This window comes from Budorcas taxicolor, chromosome 11 (assembly GCF_023091745.1).
Source record: "Budorcas taxicolor isolate Tak-1 chromosome 11, Takin1.1, whole genome shotgun sequence".
Lineage (NCBI taxonomy): Eukaryota > Metazoa > Chordata > Mammalia > Artiodactyla > Bovidae > Budorcas > Budorcas taxicolor.
In genome coordinates this window covers 8,461,913-8,486,694 of record NC_068920.1, presented here as the reverse complement: position 1 = coordinate 8,486,694, position 24,782 = coordinate 8,461,913, and the positions used below count along the sequence as shown (strand labels likewise).

Genomic DNA, 24,782 nt, shown 5'->3' with positions numbered 1-24,782 from the left:
CTGCTCACCCAGAACGCCTGGCAAGCCCCCCGCAGTGTCCACAGGACGGCGTCCACACGCTCGCAAGGCTCCATGTTGGGACCAGCCCTGCAGCTCCAGGGCTCGTTGAGCCAACCAGTCGCTATATGGCAGCACCACACAGATGGAGAGCCTGGGCCTGCGTCTGCCCGGTCACCGCCGTGCATGCCACACTCGCCCGGTCACACAGTGGCCGAGCCTTCTCTCCTGCTTATGTGCTGGCCCCGCCAGACTCCCCTCCCCTGTGCAGCCACTCCTGCACCTGGGCTCCAGCCTCCGTCTCTGGGACGCCTTCCCAGGACACGACACTCACCCTGCGCCGGGATGGCCTGTTTCCTCCCAAACAGAGCGCCAGGAGCACCTACACTAGTGCTCATGGCCGGCTTCCCAACTGTCAGCACCACCAGCCTTTGTTTCTGAGACTCAGGGCGGGTCTGTGCGTCCTGCCTGGGTCCCAGAGCACCTACCGGGATGGACAAGCATTTCTCAAGTGAACCAGCAAGAGACTGAACAAACAGAAGCAGTGCAGGCCTCCTCCACCATCGGCCACAGTTCTGAGACCAGGCTGGACATACCTGCGCTCGGAGGAGATCACAGAAAAGAGAGCCTAAGGAAGCTGCCAGGGCCACGACCTGCTCCGCCTTGAGGCAGGTGGGTCACCTTCCCCTTCCATGTAAACTAAATACCTGTCTGGGCTTCAATGGAGAAGGGCCTCTACCTCTAACATTTAAGTGTGGTCAACACCATCCCAGTGGAAATGTCTATGAGCTTTTGGTGAGGACAGGAATTGCCTACCACCCACCACGCCCCAAACCACCCCCTGAGAGGCTGGGGGAGCAGGCCGGAAGCTGTGCTCAGAGTGAACACGGGGCTGCCAGCTCCCCTGGGCCCTGGGCCAGCCTCACAAGCCCCTGAGACTGAGGGTTGGGGCACTGCTCCCTCCTCCCGCTCACCCTGACACTGACTCAGGACCAGAAGACCAGGCTCAGGCAAAGCGCACTAAGATCTGCAGTTTCCGGTGAGTTCCTTGGCCTCTCTGAGCCTCGAGTGAATGAAATATCTGCTCTGTGGTTTACAAGCTTCACGGGGCAGTGTGTGACCTGCAGAGCACCAGTCACTAGGCGGCTGTTGTTGGCGCCACGAGCAGCGGGGTCCCAACAGGAGCCATCCTGCCGCTGTTTCCTCACGCCCTGTGCTCAGCCCGGGTCTTCCGAGGCTCTGCCCCTGCCCTCACCCACAGGCGGGTCCTGGGGGACCCTCAGGCCTCGAGGCCCAGCAGCTACACAGGGACCAGCTGTGCGTCCCCCGGGCAGGCCTGCCGAGTCAGAATTAGCATTTTTAACACCCATCATCCCACACCTATCAGGCCTGCTCCGGCACAGGGTGCTCTCTGACCCCATGGCAGGAGCGCGTCGGCCTTGGACACTCAGGGCACGGGCCAAGCCTCCCTCAGCCAACGAGCCCTCGATTGCCTCCATTTAGCCAAACCTCTCCTTTAAGCAAAAATCACATTTCCTTCCACCCAACCCCCGCGCCCCCCACCCCCCGCTAGTTAGATGAGAAAACACTGGGAAACTGTCTTAAACTGCTGTCCACACCAGTTAACATTCTTGGATTGAAGCCGAGCTTGGAATGAGGGGAAGTCCCTGAGGAGCCCGGCGCACCCCCTCTCCAATGTCCCCCTGCTCACAGGGCACCCGCTGCTCGGGGAAGGGAGCTCTCGTCTCCTGTTACCAGTACACTCCCTTCTGGAGGAGGGCAGTGGCCTTAAAACACAGCAGGGCAGCCCCCAAACCCGCCTCGTGGTGCCTGTGGCAGGAGCACGTGGGCTCCATACCCGGGGTTGAGGATGGGGAGGTGCCTGGGGCCACACAGCCCGAGAGACAGTCCCGAGGAGCAGGGTGCGCCCGGCAGGGCCCTGAGACAGCCTGGGGGCAGCACAGCTTCCAGCAAACAAGGAATTAGGCCAAAATTGTTCTCCTGTCAAAGAGGGTGCATAGCTCCCAGTGTGAAGCAACGAAGTGCGTGCTCGCACATGGCGTCTGGACACCTAAGCTGGACTCTGGTTGCTCTTCTTCCGGCAGCACCTAAGCTCTGGCAGTGTCTCAGGTGCGCTATGGTCTTCTGAGAAAGGGCCAGGACCTCAGAATGCCTGGGGTGGCTGTGGAGAAAGAACGCCACAGGGGACAAGCACTGAAACAGCATTTCAGGGGCAAGAATGCATCCGGACATTCACACTAAGCAGGCACGGAAGCATTCACGCTGATTCCTAAACACTCCTGTTCACATATTCACATTCCTTTTTGGCTTAAGGAAAAAATTACTTTAGAGCAAACTGTCTCGGCTATTGGTGGGGAACTCGCAGCCAGGCTTCCCTTCCCCGCTGTCCAGCTGGGGTCTGCACACTTGTGGGGCCCCCAGGGCTCACTGGGCCCGTTCTCTGCACACATGTAGGGGCCCAGGGCTTCATCTGGGCCTGCCCTCTGCACACGTGTGGGGCCCCAGGGCTTCATCTGGGCCTGCCCTCTGCACACGTGTGGGGCCCAGGGGTTCATCTGGGCCCACCCTTTGAAGGCAGGGAAAGCTGTTCTTACTCAGGGTTCCTTCCGTGGTGGGGTTCAGAGAAAGCTTTATAGGGAGAGGCCGAGCATGTTTTTTCGCATAGCTCTGAGTGCTTAAACCACGTGGGTCGACACAAAGGGCCACACCCAAGGCCACACTGTGGGTCTCACCCAGCACAGCCCGGCGTCAGAATCACCCACCACCAGGCGCTCCCAAAGCCCGAGTCGGAAGCTTCGAGCAGCCCAGAGACGCACTCCTCTCCCTCTGGCTTCCAAAGCAACTGCGACCACACACTTTAGCACAAGGCTGCAGAGACAACTGGAAAGATGAGAAACAGCTTTTCAGAGACCATTTAATGAGGTAGCTGAGATCATCTCACATCCACGGCAGACAGAGGTGCTTAATGAGTTCACAGGCATTTAAACATATTCGTAAATGCAAACTGTGACCGTGCCTGATAACTACTCTTTCTTCCCAATAAATGCAAACTGTGACCGTGCCTGATAACTACTCTTTCTTCCCAAATCCCAAAGGTGCATGCATGCCTTGTGAAGAGGCCCAGGAAGAGGGCGGCAGCAGGCCGGGAGGGGGGAGCTGGACGAGAGCTGAGGGCGGGCGTCTGGGGTGCTCCCCACACCACACCAGTGCAGGTGGACAGAGTCAAGTAGGACTCTGAGAAGGGCAGGGCTGAGCAGGGCTGGCAAGAGGGAGGCTTGCTCACCCCTCCACACCCCAGGACCACCCTCAGGAGGCTGCCCCCACGGCCGCAGGGGTCTCCTCGCTGTCTGCTCGCAGGCCCAGGATGCTCTGGAGAAGAGCTTCTCCACAGTCACCTCCCAATGCCGCCCAGTGGGTCTCAGACGAGGAAAGGCCACAAGATCAGTCTGGGGAGTGTGGCCTTCATGATGATACCCCAACACGCACACCCCCGGGTCACACACATCCATGTATACACCCCCATCCATGTATACACCCCCGTGTGCACACACCCCCGTGTCACACACACACCCCCATGTCAACACCCACACCTGTGTGCAAATGTGCTATCACACCCCTACCACACCCATGTCTCACACACATATCCCACACCTGTGCACACACACATCACACCCGTGTCACACACCCTGCACACTTGTGTACACACACCTGTGTCACACACACACCCGTGTCACACACACCCCGGCTCGCCCGTGGGCATGACAGTCAGCAGAGTCTGGCAGCACAGAAGCTGGGGGGCGGCTCGGGGCTCTCGAGAGGAGCCTGGATCCACTGGACACCCGCGTCCGGTCCTCAGGCCAGCCAGTGACGAGAGGTCGGCGGAAGGCGTCAGCGGTGCTGGCTAAGTCTCCCGGGGCGTAGCTGCCGTAGGCCAGCGGGGGAGGGCCCAGCAGGCCGGCCCAGTGCCGCGCGCCCGCCGGGGGCTCCGCGCGCCCCTGCTCCTTGTATTTACCCAGAATGCTCCTGGCCTCCTCGGCGTCCCACAGCGGGCTCTCGCCGTACTCCTCCCTCAGCCACTGGCGGAACTGGGGAGGCGACAGCGGGGCGGCACCCGGCGCGGCCCGGACCCCCGCGCCCCCACCGGCCCGCCCGGCGCCCTCACAGGCCCGGACCCCGCGCCCTCACAGGCCCGCCCGGTGCCCTCACCGGCCCGGACCCCCGCGCCCTCACAGGCCCGCCCGGTGCCCTCACAGGCCCGGACCCCCGCGCCCTCACAGGCCCGGACCCCCGCGCCCCCACCGGCCCGCCCGGCGCCCTCACAGGCCCGGACCCCGCGCCCTCACAGGCCCGCCCGGTGCCCTCACCGGCCCGGACCCCCGCGCCCTCACAGGCCCGCCCGGTGCCCTCACAGGCCCGGACCCCCGCGCCCTCACCGGCCCGGACCCCCGCGCCCTCACAGGCCCGCCCGGTGCCCTCACAGGCCCGCCTGGCGCCCTCACAGGCCCGGACCCTCACAGGCCCGGACCCCCGCGCCCTCACAGGCCCGCCCGGTGCTCTCACAGGCCCGCCTGGCGCCCTCACAGGCCCGGACCCTCACAGGCCCGGACCCCCGCACCCTCACAGGCCCGCCCGGTGCCCTCACAGGCCCGGACCCCCACGCCCTCACCGGCCCGCCCGGCGCCCTCACCAGCCTGCCCGGCGCCCTCACAGGCCCGGACCCCCGCGCCCCCACCGGCCCGCCCGGCGCCCTCACAGGCCCGGACCCCCGCGCCCTCACAGGCCCGCCCGGTGCCCTCACCGGCCCGCCCGGCGCCCTCACCGGCCCGGACCCCCGCGCCCTCACCGGCCCGCCCGGTGCCCTCACCGGCCCGGACCCCCGCGCCCTCACCGGCCCGGACCCCGGCGCCCTCACCGGCCCGCCCGGCGCCCTCACAGGCCCGCCCCGCGCCCTCACAGGCCCGCCCGGCGCCCTCACCAGCCTGCCCCGCGCCCTCAGCGGCCCGGACCCCCGCGCCCCCACCGGCCCGCCCGGCGCCCTCACAGGCCCGCCCGGCGCCCTCACAGGCCCGGACCCCCGCGCCCTCACAGGCCCGCCCGGTGCCCTCACAGGCCCGGACCCCCACGCCCTCACCAGCCTGCCCCGCGCCCTCAGCGGCCCAGACCCCCGCGCCCTCACAGGCCCGCCCGGCGCCCTCACCGGCCCGGACCCCCGCGCCCTCACCGGCCCGCCCGGTGCCCTCACAGGCCCGGACCCCCGCGCCCTCACCGGCCCGGACCCCCGCGCCCTCACCGGCCCGCCCGGTGCCCTCACAGGCCCGCCCGGTGCCCTCACAGGCCCGCCTGACGCCCTCACAGGCCCAGACACTCACAGGCCCGGACCCCCGCACCCTCACAGGCCCGCCCGGTGCCCTCACAGGCCCGCCCGGTGCCCTCACCGGCCCGCCCGGCGCCCTCACAGGCCCGCCCGGTGCCCTCACAGGCCCGGACCCCCGCGCCCTCACCGGCCCGCCCGGTGCCCTCACAGGCCCGGACCCCCGCACCCTCACAGGCCCGCCCGGTGCCCTCACAGGCCCGGACCCCCGCGCCCTCACCGGCCCGGACCCCCGCGCCCTCACCGGCCCGCCCGGTGCCCTCACAGGCCCGGACCCCCGCACCCTCACAGGCCCGGACCCCCGCGCCCTCACAGGCCCGCCCGGCGCCCTCACAGGCCCGCCCAGCGCCCTCACAGGCCCAGACCCTCACAGGCCCGGACCCCTGCACCCTCACAGGCCCGCCCGGTGCCCTCACAGGCCCGCCTGGCGCCCTCACAGGCCCGGACCCTCACAGGCCCGGACCCCCGCGCCCTCACAGGCCCGCCCGGTGCTCTCACAGGCCCGCCTGGCGCCCTCACAGGCCCGGACCCTCACAGGCCCGGACCCCCGCACCCTCACAGGCCCGCCCGGTGCCCTCACAGGCCCGGACCCCCACGCCCTCACCGGCCCGCCCGGCGCCCTCACCAGCCTGCCCGGCGCCCTCACAGGCCCGGACCCCCGCGCCCCCACCGGCCCGCCCGGCGCCCTCACAGGCCCGGACCCCCGCGCCCTCACAGGCCCGCCCGGTGCCCTCACCGGCCCGCCCGGCGCCCTCACCGGCCCGGACCCCCGCGCCCTCACCGGCCCGCCCGGTGCCCTCACCGGCCCGGACCCCCGCGCCCTCACCGGCCCGGACCCCGGCGCCCTCACCGGCCCGCCCGGCGCCCTCACAGGCCCGCCCCGCGCCCTCACAGGCCCGCCCGGCGCCCTCACCAGCCTGCCCCGCGCCCTCAGCGGCCCGGACCCCCGCGCCCCCACCGGCCCGCCCGGCGCCCTCACAGGCCCGCCCGGCGCCCTCACAGGCCCGGACCCCCGCGCCCTCACAGGCCCGCCCGGTGCCCTCACAGGCCCGGACCCCCACGCCCTCACCAGCCTGCCCCGCGCCCTCAGCGGCCCAGACCCCCGCGCCCTCACAGGCCCGCCCGGCGCCCTCACAGGCCCGGACCCCCGCGCCCTCACAGGCCCGCCCGGCGCCCTCACAGGCCCGGACCCCCGCGCCCTCACCAGCCTTCCCCGCGCCCTCACAGGCCCGCCTGGCGCCCTCACCAGCTGGCGCCCTCACCGGCCTGCCCCGCGCCCTCACTCAGCGGTGCGGGGCCTGCACGTGGCCTCAGTCAGCTCTGAGGTGTCCAGTGGGCGCCAAGCGACAGAATGACTTCTAGGCTTTGGCCTGAGGACGTGAAAGCCAGCCTGGTCAAGGTGACAGCACTCGACCCCCAGGCAGAGAAGCAGAAGCTAACCTGGGGTCTGTGGAAGGCGGGGCGGCCGCGAGAGGCTGGAGGGAGACTGTGAGCCATCCCGCCTGGGGGCGAAGGTGGAGTGCAGTTACCTGGTGGACCTGGAGCTCCTCAAACTCCTGCAGCTGCTTCTGGAAGCCCAGGTTGGGGTTGGCACATGACCTGCCTGCGCGCACGGTGTGCAGGGCGTCCTCCCAGCCAAAGTCGGTGACCGTCATGATATAGGCGACCACCAGGGTCACGCTCCTGGAGACGCCCGCCAGGCTGCAAGTTGAGAGCCATACAGTATGGCAAGGGGCAGTCAGCAGACTCATCTGGGAAGCTGCCTGTCCTCGGTTATGAGTGGGCAGCTAGCCAGTGTGTCCTCGGAAATCACTCGGACGCATACCAGCTCCCTCTGCTTTACCACACTAGGGTCTCGGGCACTCCTCCCCCACGTGGCCTCAGTCTCGGTCGGCTGTCTACTGGCTCCAGACACTTCGTGTTAGGATTCTCTTTCTCCTGACCTCCCCTTCAGATAGTCCCCGTTCCCTGGACAGAAAAGTAGCGAGAGGACATCTGGGAACTTGAAGGGTCCAGGAACCCAGCAATAAGTCAGTTATAACCGCAGCCATTCAGACAGCTTCACACTTTTAAAGTCTGATTTTCTTAGGTACCTCTTCCCTGGTGGTTCAGAGTAAAGAATCTGTCTGCAGTGGAAGAGACCCGGGTTTGATCCCTGGGTTGGGAAGATCCCCTAGAGGAAGAAATGGTAACCCACTCCAATATTCTTGCCTGGAAAATCCCATGGATAGAGGAGCCTTCTGGGCAACAGTTCATGAGATCGCAAAGAGTCGGACATGACTGAGTGACTAACACTTTCTTAGGCACATAATGGTTATCACTTAAAAAACTCATTAAATACAGACGCCCTTACCCAACATTCTCTGATCTCCACAGACCCAAGCAGAGTACCCGCGTGGCACACTCCACGTGCTCTGGGGGGTGGGGGTGGGGACGCTCTGCAGGTGATAATGGCCAGTTTTCTCCAGCAGGCTGAATAAGGGGACCAATTTTAAATGTGCATGCAAATTTAGGCGGTCACAGAGAGGTTGTGCTACGTCAGACTTGGAGTGCTCAGCAACGGTTTAAGATGGGGAAGTTCAGCAAATTTCTCATTTTTAGAAAAGCTTATCTTCAGATTGACACAACCAAATGAAACACGAATTCCTAGAATATCAGCCCTGCACTTATTCAAATATAAATAACAATAAAAACCACTCTCAAGTAGTGGTTCTTCCCTTGGGCTGTATATCAGAAATACTGATAAATCTTTTAAAAAACTCACATCCTCTTGGGGTGCAGTTGGGGAGATGTTCACCCCCCAAAACAGCTCTGGCTGCACTGCAGAGTGCTGGAGCAAATGCAAGGGAACCTCACAAACCTGCCCTTTGTGTTTATTACACATCCTGCTCTTCTTAAAAGTAAAATGAAAATCCACAGTTTCAAGTGCATAAGACTGCAGAACAACACTGTTAAAACAGGCAGTCCCCCAGTGCCCTCTGCCCGACTGGGGGTTCCATGAGGCTCCCCTGGTCCACCGGCAGGCCCCTCAGCCCTCCGTGGGGCAGCAACACCCCCAGAGGTGGGCTGTGCGACTCTGCAGAGCCTTCCCCGCAACAGCAGCTTCCTTGGGGGAACTCAGATGACTGAGATTCCCTCGTGAACCCAGAATGAACCTCACTCAGGAGCGAGGGGGCCTGTTTGATCTGTGCTTTAATGACAGGAGCGCTGGCAGTGATGCAATGAGGGCCCGCAGGGCTCTGAGCGCTTGGCTGTGCCAGGCAGGGGGCACTGTCCTTGGGGTCTGCGCCCAGCAGCAGCCTTCACCACAGAACGTGTACACAGGTGTATGTGTTTATACCACACACACGGTGTGTGAATGCAGGCAACAGCTGCATAGACCTGCTGAATTTTAAAAGTCTGTTCAGCTCTGCTTAAAGCCAAGTACGAGCTCCAAACACATAAAAGCCCCAATCTGTAAATGGAGGAGAGATGGTTGTTCTGGTGTGACAGTAACGCAATGCTAAACACCCACATATGCAGCCAAAACTCTCCAGCAAGAAACAGTGCTTTGAATGGCTACTGAGCAGAGCCAAGTTCTGAAAGGATGTTGGGAGAGGCTGGCAAAGGGGCTCCTTTCTTCCAGTAACCTTGACAGTCCCTGCAAAAACCTAACTGAGAAAATGAAAATGCTAAGTGACAAGGAAGGAACAACTGTTTGGCTCTCTTTGCACAAAAGCCAACCATGGCTGACACGCAGCCGGGGTGAGGTGGGTGGGTGCTGGACATTCAGGGAGACCCTGAGCAGGGCAGAGCAGGCCCTCGCTGTTGGGCAGGGACACACGTACCAGTGAACCAGGCAGCCCTCGCCCTGGAGGCGGCACTCATGGATGAATTTAATACTTTCTTTGAAATGTCGCGTCCTGTGGGGAGGAAAAAAGAGAGAAGTGACATCTCTCTACTTTACTCAACAGATGAGGAAAAGAAAAACCCGCTGAGGGTTCTTGAAAAGGTCTTGAGTCCACAGGTCCAGATCCCAGTCACTGTCCAGGGCTTTGAATCTGACCCGCAGTGCTGAGGCTGGGGGGGGGGACGGCCCATCCACTGGGATTTTTGGAAGTTCTCTGCAAGGAACCCCTGAAACATGCAGGGGCCACATGGACGTTGGGGGCAGGTCCGGCCCAGCCCCACGGTCAGTCTGGGCCCCTCAACACCCAGCAGGGTGGTGATCCCCACAGTGACCTGCTCACCACCCACCAGGTGAGGGAGGTACCCACCCAGTGTGGGCTCTCCAGTTCACGTCTGACCTTTTGGGAGGAAGTCTGGACTGCCCATCCTCCAGGCTGGGGCAGAACTGCAGCCCCCAAGCCCGAGGGGTCTGACTGAACGTGTGGTGTGGAAACGTCACCTGCCTTCCCTTAGCTTTACTGGGAAGTGGGAACTGGGCTTCACAGGCCTGGACATAGAAACACAAAGCAACGGGGCTTCGCAGACTCTGAGGCCCCACGTGACCGTGAGCCTGCGATCTTTTCTCCGGACCCTTAGCTTTTATGGCTTCCCCGGCGGCTGAGACGGTAAAGAGTCTGCCTGCAGTGCAGGAGACCCAGGTTCAATCCCTGGGTTGGGAAGATCCCCTGGAGAAGGAAATGGCAACCCACTCCAGTGTTCTTGCCTGGAGAATCCCGTGGACAGAGGAGCCTGGTGGGCTACAGTCCATGGGGTCGCAAGAGTCGAACATGGCTGAGCCACTTTCACTTTTCAGCAGCCCTCTTCTCCCGCCCCGGTTCACGCCCAGCAGTGTCATCCAGACCGTGTGGTGGGTCGAGGAAAACTCTGAGGGGAACTACAGAGCCTGTGCTTTCCCAAGTCTCCTGCCTTGAAGTGGATTTTGCCCGTGGACTGAAAGCACACCAGCTACTGAGCACTGAGTGTGCAGCAGGGACTCTGCTAAGCCTGGAGAGATTCAGAGAGGAATAGAACGTGGTTCGCAGCCACACACAGGTCTGCGGTTCCATGAAGGCTGACCGGGTGAATGAATCTGAGGAACAGGGGATTCAGGCGGGGCACACAGACACAGCCAGGTGTGGACTGCAGAAGAAACTCAGCAAGCTGAGTGTCCTGGATCCGGGCAGCAGGCACAGAGGACTTCGGTGCAGGCATCTCTCACATGGCCTGAGGCTACCATGTGCGGAGGGGCCAGGGTCCCAGCCACAGACTCCAGACTCTGAGTGGAGACCCAACTAGACCACAAGGCAGGGTGAGGTGAAGGGTGTTTCTGCTGACCTCCCTGTGCACACACGCTCGCAGGGTGAGTGCACATGGCGACCTTGGGCACTAAAGCGCCACCCCTAAACCGACATGGTGTAAGACAAGCAAGGGAAGACACCGTGGTGACCCCGACATGCAGAGACCTTGGAGCAGGGGCCGGGCAGAGGGCAGGGAGGGGTGTGGTGGCCCCAGGGACCAGGCTGCCCAGTACTGAGCACAGCGTCCAGGGTGGGGTGCATCCATCCTGTATCTCAGGTAAAACCTGCCTTGAGCATGAGCTCTTCTGATGGCAAGTGCTGAGGCTGGGGGCGGAGGGGGGAAGGGGGGAGGCTCATCCGTCTGCACCCTCCCAGGCTGTCAGAAGCTCCCATCTTCCGAGCAGTTCCAGCCACAGAGAAGCAGAGGGGAGGCTGGGACTGGGCTCCAGGAGGGCTCCCTTCCTGACAAAAGGAGGGTCTCTGCCTCAGGCTTCCTGCAGGGTGCTGGGTGGCCAGCTGATGCCCAAAGCTGTGCCAGCTGCCCTGTGACCGCAGGCGACAGGCCTCAGGGTGCAACGGGGGCTCTGGGAGCTACTGCCCAGACCTGGAGCGCTTGCCCTGTGCGTCTTGGGCAGGGAGCGAAGTAAATCAATGTCTTTATAACTTAAAAGACTGTCAATCCTGCTATGTACAGCCAAGTACCATCTACCTGACATCAACAAGTCCACAATTTAAGGACACTGAGCCTCTCCTGTGGCCGAGGAGTGGCTCCACTGACCACGGCCTCCCCTGCAGACAGGCCAGCAGACGGGCAGCTCTGACTGTAGGTCCACAGCCGGGCCGTGTGCCCAGACCCCAGGCCCATGCCTGCTATAGCTGGCGGCCGAGAGCAGGCGCCTGTCTCTCAGGCCAGCCACGCTGCAGCACCAGGGTTCCCGAGAGGACTCGCCACACTGCAGCCCATGCTCTGTGGTCCTCCGTGGGCGGGATGGGCCTCCTACCAGCAACGGAAGAGGGAGTCAGGAGACGAGACACAGTAGCCTGAGCTTGTGAAGGACATGGATGGCCTCAGAATACACCGTGAAGGCCACGCCAGGCCAGAGACTTCTCCTGTGGACGTGTCAGCCCTGTGAGGTCACTGACATCTTGCACAGATGACAGCTGAGCCCCCTTCCTGAACCCCTAGGGAGGGGGTGTGGTCAGCAGACTGACCTGAGCCCAGAGCAAGCATGTGAGGGGCCCCAGATGAGGAAGTGAGAGGAGGGTCCCACTGGCCTTTCTTCCATCACCTCTGTCTGCATCAGGTGTCAAGTCCAGGAAAAGCCCACATATGGCTCCTGCCCACCACCGCGTCGGAACGAGGGCAGGAGAGTCAGGACGCCGACGGAGGGCCTGCTCAGAGCCCCACTGTGAAACCTGACTCATGGACAGGACTGGGCATGAGGCCGCGCCAGAGAAGACATTCCTAGAATCGCCTCTTCCAAGGAAAGCCAGGAGGCAGGCATTTTCGGGGCCCCCAGGGTGGGTCATTTCCGAGGAAGCTCATGACGGGAGCCCAGGCCTGGTCACTGCAGCCCCTCCCCCATCGCGGGAAATCCCCAGGGCTCAGGCCTCGCGTTGCTCAACCCCAGATCAAAGCAGAAGCCCAGATGGAATCACACCCCCACAGGCGGCAGGTTCCCTATTCCTGGTCTCCACGTTGTCCCTTTACTTCTGCGCAGAGATGTGGGGTGCGCTCGGTCGGCGGAGAGCCGGCAGGGTGCACCCACAGGAAGCATGCCCACGTGAGTGTGCAGCTCCATCAGTGCAGCGGACCTGTGGGGCTGGCAAACAGCCCAGCAGCGGCCACCACCCCTGGCTCCTCCTCTGCGGTCAGTGCTGGCCCTCCTCATGGCCAGGGCATCCACCCAGAGGCCAAGAGCAGAGCCAGCAGGGTCTTCCTGACCTTCACGGGGCCGCACAGCCGTGCCACGCCATGCCACGCGCATCCTCTGAACCTGAACAGTCACTTCTCACTCCAAGACGGCAGGACCTGTGGGCTGTGGCGCCCACTGAGGGGTCTGTGGCGGGAAGGACTCTGCTTGGGGGAGGTCTGGCTCAGCACCATGTGGGCAGCTGGGCTACCCCAAAGCCAGCAGAGACAGACCAGGCTGCTTCTCCTGACCCTCGTCAGAGTCCAAAAGTGTGTGTGCACAGTATGTGTACATGTGTGCATGTGTGTGTACAAGTGTGTATACAAGTGTGTGCAGTATGTATATAGGAAAGCAAAGGAGAAAAAGCCCAGGAAAGGCCAGCATCCTCAGGGGTTTTTCCTCAGAAAAGATGCTGAAAACAAAGCACGTGGGTGGCGTGTTCTCCTGGGCGCCGGCTCTGGAGGGTCGGCTCAGGTCAGCGAGCTCTTCTTCCTGTAGAGCCGTCCAGCCCTGGCGCCACCCCCGGGGCCCTGCACTGACCGTGCAGCTCTCACCGCAGCCGAGGTGAGCAGGACAGAGACACTTCCCCACCCGGCAGACCTCGCGGCCTTCAACGTGCTTCTGTCGAGGAGTCCCCGAGTCCTACGTTTCCTGCACCGCCGACACTTGAGCGAAGTCAGGCGAAGCACGCGTGGTGTGCATGTCAGTGCGCCAGATAAGGTCGTTTTAGAAAGAATTAAACAAAAAACCCTCTCTACCACGTACTATCTCTTCATTTCACAAAGAACAGTTTCACCCCCAGAAAGCAAGAGACAGTCTAAGACTAAAAACTAGGTTTTTAAGTTGAATAGGTGAAATCTTACAAAGAAAGCAACACGTAGTTTCTACACATTTCTCCTTTCTGCTACAAAGTCCTCAGGAGTTACGTATGTGCATTTCTGTCTGGAAATAGGACAGTACTCCAGGGCCCGCCTACCTCTGATCGTGCAAAACCGCTTTTTAACAGCAAAGAAAAATGTAAATGAGAGAAAGAGAGCTGGAAGTATAAGAGACATGAGCTAAACTAAAGGGAACACACACAGAAAGACAGGCGGTGGGACAGACAAGGAGGGTCTACTGCTGTTTATTACAAGCTCTCTGCTTCGCTGGCGCCTCTTCTCCCCACGAAAACCCCAAGAAATTTAGACCCTGCTTGACTTTCAAGCCTCTGTTGTCATCAAGGCTCTGCTGTGAAGATGCAAACCTGCCAGCTCCTCGAAGAAGACAAAATGATAACCCTTCTCTTATGGTGTCTAAATACAGGCACCAATTTGAAAAATATTAAAACAAGAATGAACAAGCAGTGATACCTCCAACCACTCCCTCTCAAGACACGTGAACACTCCTTTCCTGAAAAAGCGGGAAACGGAAGCTAATTCTTTGGAGACACTTAGGGTCTGTAAACACTTTCACCACCTCACCTAAAGCTACAGAAATTGTGTGAGATAGACATTTCACAGAGGAGAGAACGAGGTTACAATGACTCGCCCGAGGAAGCACACGGAGAAAGCAAAAGCAAACACTCCCAGAAGCCTCGGTTCACTCAACCACTGCACGTCGGCACTGGCAGGAGGTGTGTGTGTCTGAGACAAAGCCCAGATGCCTCTGATTCTGCAAATCAAGCAGAACACACTGGCCTGGGTTGGGGTTGTCGCCACTGTGAGACCTTGAACTTTCATGTTTCCTGACTTTGCGAGGCAGGGTGGTTGGGGGAACCGAGCTAAAATTCTGTGTGTTAACTGTCATCTCAAACCAGGTTTCTGCAATTTAAGTTCCTGGAAGATCAGAGGGGGAGTTTGTGAGGAGATGGCCAAGCCAGAAAACTGACCTTTCTGGAGCCTCTGCAGTGACTGAGAGCAGTGATTCTCCAAAGGTCATGGCCTTCTGACTGACGTAAGTAGCAAGAAGAATTCCTACAGGGATGTATGGGGAAAGATTTAGGATACTAACCTTAAATCCTATCCTAAGTTGGAAACAACTTTTAAAATCTGTTTGAATGAGCAATACAGTTTTCTAGAATGTATTTTGTCCCTAAATATAAGAACTCTTAGGCACCAAGAAGAAACTGCTCACCTGAAGGGCCCTGGTTCTAGCCGGGTCCCAGAGCCTGAGGAGGCTTTGTGTCCTGACTGTCTACACTGGCCAGGGATACAGAAACTGAAGGCTTACGGTCAGCCTTCACAAACTCCCCTATCTGGGGAGTAACGAGCTCAGGGAGGAGGCCACACAGTCAAGGGCTCTGCCTGGCAGTGTTAGCGGACTTTCTGTATCACAAATTCATGCTCACCGGTAAAGTGCAGGCTGTGCTTTCCAATGAAACACCTGTAACAGGCAAGGAGAAACTCAAGGTGTTCCATAGGCTGTCTCTTCAGACATGAGCTACACTCGGATTCCAAGCCTACCTTCACCATCTTCACAGGACTTCACTAAAGCAAGACGCATCTACAGAGCCATGAACACTTATGCACCCAAAGCCTTGCTTGTGTGTAAGCTCTGCTATTATATGGATCAAAAATAAACATTTCCCCAAAGACTCACCCACATGCCTGCGAGCCTATGAGCATACTGCCGTCTCTGATGAACTATGGTCTGGACCCCGTTTTCCAACTGCAGCACACACCTGTCGACCACCCTCTCATCCAGATACAAGCAGAGTTAAAATAAGGCAAATCACACATCTTACGAGACCTCTGTACATGTTTGGGACAGGAGAGAACTAGTTCAAATCTTACGAGCTAGTCCTCTGGGCCCAGGTTGACTGTCGCTGGGCTGGTTTTGCCAGAAGATTTGAGCAGACCCAGGAGATGCCAGAAGTCAGGGGACAGGCTACGGCAGCCTCAGTCCCTGGCCTTCCTGGGGCACATCCTCCCGAGCACCAGAATGGCCCTTCCTGTGACTCTCAGGCCACACCAATGCACTCTGAACAAAAACACACTCTTGTTTTCAAAAGAGCTTGGAGGTCACAGAGAAGACTTCCACACATGGCCTTATCTCCACAAATGCTTAAGGCAGGCCTTTGCAGATGAGAGAACTGGGGCTCAGGGGCCTAGAACGACCTGCCCAAGGCTGATGGAGCTGGCCTTGAACCTGAGATTTCTAATGTCTGCACAGGGCAGGGTCGGGGTCCTCACCCCTGGACATCAAGCCCAGTGCTGCCCCCTCCAAAGCACCAAAGCTGGAGAGTCCTGGCAGGCAGGGTGGTCCAAGCACAGCGGCCATCTGCCCTGAATACAAATGCTGAGGGGTGCGGCAATCACACTCCTCCAAACAGTCAGAATGCCAGTCAGGTATTGACAAGTTCAACAGCATGTCAGAATCTCAGTTTGAGATAAGACCAGAGCAACCATTCTAAAAATAGCCACCAAAACATGGGCAGAAGATTGCTGTGGTCTCGAGAGAAAGGCAGTGGCTCACTTCCTTCCGTACACACCATGCCCTCCAACCACTTCTGTTTCTCGACACGACTAGTAACCAAGGAAGTTCTCTGATACTTCTCCTCCTCCCATATCCAGGCTACTACTGTTTTCCTAGTGACCCTGTAAAGTCTTTCCTCTGTCATCTTCAATCTTAAAGATGGACTTTTCCTGTGAAACATGGAGAGTCAGTGTGGGAACACGACCTTGGGTGGGAACTGCTGCCCCTCACCCAGGCTCCCCTGCCCCTTCCTGGTCTGACCTGCACCACCTGCCCTGCCCCAACCCCTGGTCTTCCCCACATCAGCCTATCTGACTATGCTCTCCCCTTCTCCAAACAGGTAGGATCTCACAAAATTCTGGCATAACCTGAGATGTCTCTGCTCTCCAGCAGTGGAAAACCAAGGCTGGCTGATGTTCAGCAGTGGACAACCTTCAGGGGGTACGTTTTTTACGGTCTACATTTCTGTAATATAGGACTTGTAGGCAATAGAGCTTGAGAGCCACGAAAGCTGAATGCCGACAAGCTCTTGGACTCCCAAATCCTCAAACTACACAGGCTCTTCCTGCTGAAACACAGCTATGTGTCATCTGGAAGGGTCCTTGTGTCTGACTGAAAACAGGCAGCAAAAACGAGTTGGTCAATGGACGTTTGGGACAGCCATGACCTCAGCTCCTGAGCCTCTCAGCTGTCTGGCTCAAATCCAGGCTCAGTAAAAAGTCAACTGGCCCACATTACCTCCAGACACCGAGCAGGGTGGTGTCCCAGCTGTTACCTCGTGGGTCTGTGATCCCTGTCCCCCATCCACCCAAACCCAGCCCCACGGGCCTCACATGACCACGGGGATCTGGAAAGGAGAGCGATTATGACTCTCTCCTTGGATGGAGATGCTTCCAGCTGTGGGAAGGAGAGGGCAGGACCTTCCTAATCAGAAAAGCCTGGTCTCTCAACTCAGACAAGCTTCCCAAGTACTCTGGCCCCTGGGGTAGCCACTGGCCACGTGGGGCTGCTGGACATTTGAGACAGAGCTGGTCCAGATGGAAAGTGCTGTAAGTGTAAACAGCACCCCAGGTTTTGAAGACTCAGTATGAATAAAACGATGTAAAATATCTTATCCGTAAAATGCTGAGCACATGTTGCACTGGTGGTACTTTTGGGTATACTGAGTTGAATACAACGTACTATTCAAATTGCTGTGACCTCTCTCTTTCTTACTTTTTAATGTGGTACCTAGAAAATTTAAAATCACATGTGTAGCTTGCATTTGCGGCTCATGTTCTGCTTCTATTGCACAGAATGCAACAGCTTACAGGGAAAGGTGAGCGTGCTAAAGCATGGTTTGAGACACCCTTTACAAAATGAGTCCCTTACACACACACCGCCAGAGCTGCTCAGTGGAAGGACTGGCCACCCGGAGCTCAGGCTTGGAGGGCCTCCTGTTCGCAGCAGGGCAGCTGCCAGGCACCAAGGTTCCTCTGCTCTGTGACTGCACATCCTTTTCCTTTAACATGTCCAAATAATACAGAAAGAAACCAACTTACAGGTTTTGAGATGGTGAATCCGCTGCTGGAATGCACAGGTATTTAACCCCCTGTGGAATGACAAAAATATATATAATAAAAAGATGATACTTAGTGGAGAAACATATTTAAAGGAACTATTTACTCGGGTCAAAATATAAAAAATAAAAAGGAGAAGTTTTTCACTCATCCTTTGTTGCCAAGGAACTGGGGGGAAACTTTAATTAAGGTTCCTGGTTACTTTCCATGACCATATGCACACGAAAAGCGAAATAATTAGAGTACTTCTCAGTAAGTGTCCACTTGCTGAGTTTCAAAACTATCCCCTCCGACGCACGTTCATATTCTCCATTTTTAAATCTGTTTCACCGGAGACCCTGAATGGCCAGCAAGGAAGCACTGAGAATAGAAGCCTCGTCATGACGACGCGCTGTGTGTCAGTCCCAGGACAGGGAGAGCATAAGTCACTGGAGAAGCGCTTGGACCTTCACACTCTGGAAATGATTTGTTTTGCTTGTAAAAGTTTATATCCCAAATAATTTCTTTACAAGAATGACTCAGTTTGAAAAAAAATGAACTTCATATTGTTCACTATAAAAATCTATAAAAATGTTTATGCAAATTCGTGCTATAAAAATCATGCTGAACTCGAATTTTAATAAAACCTCTTCTTTGAAGGGACTTAAGGTACAGTTCCAAAACTCTACAGTGTCGGGTGAAAGTACAGAGTTCCGAAATCTCAGCAAACTTTTCAAAGCAATATGGCTCCATGAAGACTTCTTAATGAATAAACCACTTTTAAACCTTTTTCTCATGATAGCCTAATCAAACAGAATATAGCCACCATGTCATAAAAAATCCATGGGGGGACATACCAGAAACTAGAAAAGTAGCCAACCTGAGAGTAAATGAAGGAGAAATACGGCGAGTCGTCGTGCCAACAACCACGGGCCCCTCAGCATTTAAGCCAGACTATCATTTCTAAGACCTCTGCACTCCTGCAGTTGGCACTGAAACTGCAGCGTCGGCTCACACGCTCAGGGCCCTCGTGCTGTGCTTGCCCGTGCTGCCTTGTAAGGGGCACGTGGCCCTTGGTGCTGTAGACCCCACCCTCTGACACAGAAGCTACACGGACTGTCTCTCAACCTCTGCTGTTGGGGTGCAGACCTGGGACCTGGTTTCGTCGTCTGACACACCTGCTTGAGGCAGATTTGGACACGGGTCACGGGAAGAGTCAGACAGGTGAAGAGCACCTGTTCAGCAGGTGCAGGTGGCAGCCTGGGCAGGGAGGAACGGAAGCCCTGTCATGATGGCGTGCTGTGAGTCAGTCCCTGGGTGGGGAGTGCCGGGTGGGCGTGGCAGCAGGTCACCACGGGCAGTTGTGCACTGTGGCCTGCATGTTGTCCCTGGAGCTTCAGAAGACAGCCTGTCTGTCCAGCTCTTCTGAGGAGACCACAAGCCTGGACTTTTTCTTAAAAGGCCCCTTTCTGCTGACATGGCTCAGAGTGGAAACTGTTGTCTGCAACTAAGACCAGGGTTCAGTTCAGTTCAGTTCAGTCGCTCAGTCGTGTCCGACTCTTTGCGACCCCATGGACTGCAGCATGCCAGCCTCCCTGTCCATCACCAGCTCCCGGAATTTACTCAAATTCATGTCCATTGAGTCAGTGATGCCACTCTACCATCTCTGTCGTCCCCTTCTCCTCCCACCTTCAATCTTTCCCAGCATCAGGGTCTTTTCAAATGAGTCACCAGGGTTAGGGGACACAATTCCCCTGCCTGTCTCCAACCATTAGAGAGGCCAGAAACAACATTTTTCCTGCTTATCTCTCTCTCTCACATACACACATTTTAAATTTTGAGTCAATCATTACAGCTTCTAACAAAGGCCTTCTGGGTTTTAAAGAAGATGAGTTTTATTGCTACTCATCCACAGAGCAGCACATCACAGGGGGCCAAGCGCCCCACAGGCGAAGGGGAAACGCAAGGTCAGCTGCAGGGAAGAACGTGAGCCACAGGCTGCCCGCCTCCCCCCAACGCCCGCTGTCTCCTGCCTCTGTCTGTCCCCTCTCCCTGGGCTCCTCTGTTCCACTGGAAAAGGCGAGGCAACTGCCTGAAGTTCTAATGCACCTCCTGACCACAGACGTCGAGAGCCCTGATTTAAAGAGCAGGAGAAGCGAAAAGGAAATGATACTGCGGGAGGCGTCATTTCACGCCTTCCCTCCCCGAGGCCGCACAAGCCGTGGCGTACATGGGCTCGCTGGTCAGCTCGTAATTCTCCACTGAAATGACCTGCTCACTCTTTTCCTCTCGCTCCTGAGGGAGGGTTGGCTGTGGATCGGGCCCAGAAGCTTGTGAGATGCCCCCCTCCCACACGCGTCCCCCGCTCCCTGCCGACCGGTCCTCCAGAGCCTCCACTTGCCGTGCTCCTGGCGCTGCTGCTCTGAGCGGCTAGCTACCCAGCCACACGCAGAGGGTCCTGGTACCTGGTACCTAGGAACCAGGGCGACAGCTCCCGCTACATGTTCCCACCAACAGCCCCTCGATTCCAGCAGAATCCAGGGCCAGCCCAGCCCATGCGTCTGGAGGAGAGAGGGAAATGGAGGAGAGGAAGAGAAGGAGGCGGCTGAACAGCTCTCGGCCCACGCTCGACGCCAGTGTGGTGTGCCGGACGCACTCTGCTTCTTCGAGGTTCCCTGACGGGGTCTCCTTCCCCTTGGTGGTACCTGAGGCACGAAGGGAAAGGGGCCGGCCCCACACAGCAGGAGAAAACCAGGCAACATGGCCCGGGGCCCCCCCTCTGGCCCCACAGAGGCTGAGACTGCTCCTGGCCCCGCGGGGCCCTCAGCCGGGCCAGCTGGGATGGGCGTGTGGCCGCTACGGCATCCCGTCTGTGACGCATCTGCGGAGGGACAAGCAGCCCTGGCCACAAATCTGGGGACCCTCTGCTTCAAAGAAAGGCACAGAAAATAGGAAAGATAAGATCTTGTTCTCTCAAAGACAATGACAACAATAATAGCCTTCCCTGGAACGACGCCTGGCACACTGCAGGTACTTACTAATGTCTGGTGAATGATGAGAACACGGTGAAGACCTATTATAAGCATAGTAGAAGGAAAGAAAGCTATTGTGAAATGCAAGCCTTATTCTGGTGGCCATGATAACCAGAGCCACACCGTGCGGGGGGCACAGGTGTCAGCCTCCAGCCCGCCCACCCCAGCTGCTCACCGTGACCTCCAGCCCTCCAGCCCGCCCGCCCCAGCCGCTCACCGTGACCTCCAGCACGAAGGGAGCAAACCATGCAAATGGAGCAAAGAAAGGGGCCAAAACTGCCCAAAAGGCTCCAGTGCGCACCACCGAGGACGTCTGCTTATCCTGGCTTAGTCATTAACAAAGCACAAAGCATCTCCTTGGAGGCCAGAGTGCAGAGCATGAGGTGCCTGAAAGAAGGCTTGTGATGCCTGCACACGTGTACAGTTCAGTTAATTACTAATTCAGAAAGCAGCCAGGGTGCTGGCAGCCTGAAGGGCCTCAGCGCTCACAAGAAAGCTGGACACACTTGAGATTATCCAATATTAGAGGACAGGGCTCTGCAAATGTTTCAGGATGATTTGGAATAGATTCTTCATCTGCTTGGACCTAAACAAAGGCCCACTCTGTAGTGCTGGAGTTCGCAGAGATAGGAATAAGGGTCATGGTGTGTTTAGCTAAGCTATGGGAAGTTTAGCAAAAGAGAAAGGATATCTTATTGTAGGGCAAAATTCTACAGCAATCTGAAAAATTCGTAATAGAAATAGCACCAATATTTCCATTATTATAGCATGCGTTAGGTGGCATTTCCTCCCTCATATGACCCCTATTATTTTAAAAACCCTAAAATCAATTATGTTTTTTGAAATAAAATTCTTACCAAATAAATAACAATTCAGTATTTCCAAAAAGTGATTGGTGGAAAGGCAATTAACATTAAGCTTTTTTGGAGCTGATAAATGTCAAGTTACAGACCATCAGTGTAGAGAGCGGCCCTGAAGTGCAAAGACAGGTTTCCCTGGGCTCCATGACACTTTGAATGTCCTCACATGTCCTGAGAATGGCATCAATACTGACAAAATGGGAGCCAGAGGGAAGAAAAGGCAAAAAACGTATGTGCTGAATGTTCACAATGCAAGTGGCATCAGTTAGTGTGGCACAATGTAGGGAAATACAGGGGAGAAGGCAGAGTGAGGTGGGGTTGCCAAGGACAGCGTTTTGGATGAAGCTTCTGTGTTAGGTTGTAAAAGAAGCAGGACTTAGCACTTGAGTGAGAAGGAAGTTCAGAAAGCATTCCAGAGGCTCGTCTTGAACAAAAGGTTAGAGCTTTCTAACTGTATTCTCAAAAGTTCTAATGCTTTTCAGTTTTCTGTTTCAACAAGCATAGTAACCACCAAGAGTAGGGTTTTCGCCTTTCTTGGGGCCTGAAACTAAAGATGATACTTAAAATGATACATAGGCAAGTACTTGAAAAGCAGGGCCAAGGGTCTGATTTCAGGACTAGTAAAGGGATCAAACTCTCGCTTGTTTCAAGTACAATTTCTAAAACTCACTGCCTTTTTCTTTCTGAAACATCATAAGTAAGAGTCTTCTGAAGAACCTTGCTGACATTTTACTTTTCAAAGGAAAGTCAAGCCCTGCAGAGCTGTCTTCTCTCTCCCCTTAGAGAGAGAAGAGATCCCTTAGAGACCCCTTAGAGAACACAACTCCTTTGTGCCTACCTACAACCTACGAGGAAACGTCACTGGGAGGCGAAGGAACTCCTATGGGATGGATATCGGGAAATACAGGCAAAACGACATAATCAGAAGTCTCGCTCTCTCATTTCTCCCAGGCAGTGTCAGCAGCAGCACGGGTGTGCACGGGGTCCCCTGAAAAGACCAGGTTTCCTTCGACTGCTCGCTTGGTGGCTGCACTGCAGAGTCTGAGAAAACACGCTGAGACCCCAGGAGAGCTAGTTTCACCCAGAACGCTGAGTCCAGAGCAGAGGCAGAACACCAGAAAGAATCCAGCTTGAACTGTCTCACACCTGATCAGAAACAAGCCCACTAATTTAAAAAAAGTCTGTCTCCTTGAGACACGGTCTCCACTTGCTGTGCGGTACAATATACGTAACACAGGATCAACCATTTTACGCGTACAGCTCACTGGCATTACATGTGTCCGTTCACATTCCCACCATCTGTCTCTAGAGCATTTTCATCTTCCCGAAAAGAAACTCTCCCCACTAAACCCTAATTCCCACCCTGCCTCAGCCCCTCAGAACCTTCTACTTTCCCTATGAATTTGACAGCTTCTGAACTTTTATATAAACCTAAAGGTAGGTAAACCCTGAAAAAAATCAGTCTGGGCACACTCTTAAAGGTCACAGGCCCAAAAGATGGCAACTGCTGACCTGAAACTGCTTACGGACAGACGGGCCAGGCTTGACGGCCCCGCGGTCTGTTACTGCTCACCCGCCCCCCACCCTGGCAGAGTCTCACTGTGGAGAAAGCCCACGTGGATGCCCAGATCATTCATATACGTGGAAGCCAGACCCAAGTCCTGGCACGTGGACTAGTATTTCTCCTCAGTTTAAGAACTGTCCCCAGCTAGTGTTTCAAGGAGAAATAGTACAAATTATATGCACAGAGACTGCATCTGGACGTCAGCATAGAACACTGAGCAGGGAAGGTCCAGAGGGCGGGGTCCCGCCACCTCTCTGTTTAGCTGCTGATACCCCAGCAAAAGTCTCAGAGAAACTACTGTAGAAAGCCACGCAGAAGGCAATCCTCCCTTAGCTGCACATAAAAACGTCTGAAGTCCCGGCTCTAAACTGACGATGCATTTTCTTAACGTCCCCGTTGGCCACTGATTGTTCTGCGCCGGCTAAATTTAGGAAACTCTACCACAAATAACAACTTCCAAGAACTCTGTGGTGCCCGGTGGGTGGGGAGGGGTGGGAAGGTCAGAGTGGAGAGACAAGATTTAGCCTTCAGTTTGATTTTGTGAGAGAAGATGCAAATGAGAGCCCTCCAGCACCTGTTGGCTTCTTTCAGGTTAGTCAAAAGATGACATGCATCTGACTGGCCAGGTCCACAGATGGAGAAGCCAAGTGCTCATTTTTGCTCAAACTCCTTTTGCTAAAGTGGGCACAGTTGGTGTGTCCGAGCTCCTTGGGCCTCACGGGTGGGCGATGGGGAGGCCACGCCAGGCATACCACCCAACCCTCTTCTGGGTTCTTCCTGCTGGGGGGTGTGCCTGACGTGACTCATGAAAACGGAACAGTTTAGGCAAAATCTCCCCAAACCGAGCAACTCTACAGGGTCACCTAACGGGTGCTGACTCTACACGGCCACGCTGACAGCTGCCGTGGATGAAGCTCTCTCTGGGAGTGATCAGTGGACAGTCCGCCGTAAAAGACACGAAGGCGGAGCTTCATCTAGCCGTCCATCTTGGCTGGTCAAACAGCCCGTCAGCAAAGCGAAGAAGACCCTCCCAAGCCCCACCTTCCATCACAACGCCATCCCCCTGCCCCCGACAGCTCGCCTAGCCCACCACCTGGCTGCCCGTGTCTCAGGCGTCCTGTGCTCCCGAGGCCCTGTGGGTCCTTCTCTCCCTCAGGAGTCTGGGGGGCGGGATGCTTCCTCAGAAAGCCCTCCTTGCTTTGCTTCTCTGCCCCGGGCGGACTCTAGAGACTGCCCTAACTGCCGCCAGGACAGGACAGTGGTGGCGTGGGAGGATCGGGTTCCCCGTCAGACCGTCCCCGTCAAGCTGGGTCCTTGCTCGGTTCTTGCTGCAGCCTAGCTCCTCTCTCTCCAGCCATCATCAATAATGGGTCACTGAAAGAAGGGAGGGGATCCATTTCTGGATCTTAAACGCCTGCGTGCCTTGAGAGCCTGTGTCCAGGGAGCCAGCATCCCTGTGGCTGGCAGGATGCACAGCCCCAGCCAGGCAGCCCGACAGCCTCTGTGTGCGTGTCCTGCATGCTCTGAATGGCTCCACGGGACGCATGGGCTGGACCCACTAACCGTGGAAAAACGTCCCTGCAGTGGAGGCAGGCCGGGTGCTCAGGACTTTTCAGGTGTGCATTGCACTGGGGACGCAGTAGCCCCAAGCTTCAGGCCTGATGTGGGCTCCAGGAACACGCAGGCTCTGTCACTGAGGTGTGCCTGCTGCGAACCCTGCCACCCAGCCATGAGGACCAGAGCTGACACACAGGCCCACGTGCATCGGGACACAGCCTCGCCTGCCATCTGCGTGCCGCCCGTGGCTC

The 24,782-nt window shown here is 57.3% G+C and overlaps 1 protein-coding gene across 1 annotated transcript in view; it reads right to left on the bottom strand.

Moving 5' to 3' along the window:
* Positions 1-2,132: 2,132 nt before the first annotated feature.
* Positions 2,133-24,782, bottom strand: part of DUSP22 (dual specificity phosphatase 22) — a 41,875-nt gene continuing 19,225 nt past the window's right edge. The window contains exons 4-8 of the mRNA XM_052648692.1: positions 17,522-17,571; positions 9,217-9,291; positions 6,919-7,090; positions 4,031-4,103; positions 2,133-2,179 (exon numbers count right to left, since the gene is read on the bottom strand). Coding sequence (XP_052504652.1) covers positions 2,133-2,179; positions 4,031-4,103; positions 6,919-7,090; positions 9,217-9,291; positions 17,522-17,571 — 417 coding nt within the window. The remainder of the gene's footprint in view (positions 2,180-4,030; positions 4,104-6,918; positions 7,091-9,216; positions 9,292-17,521; positions 17,572-24,782) is intronic.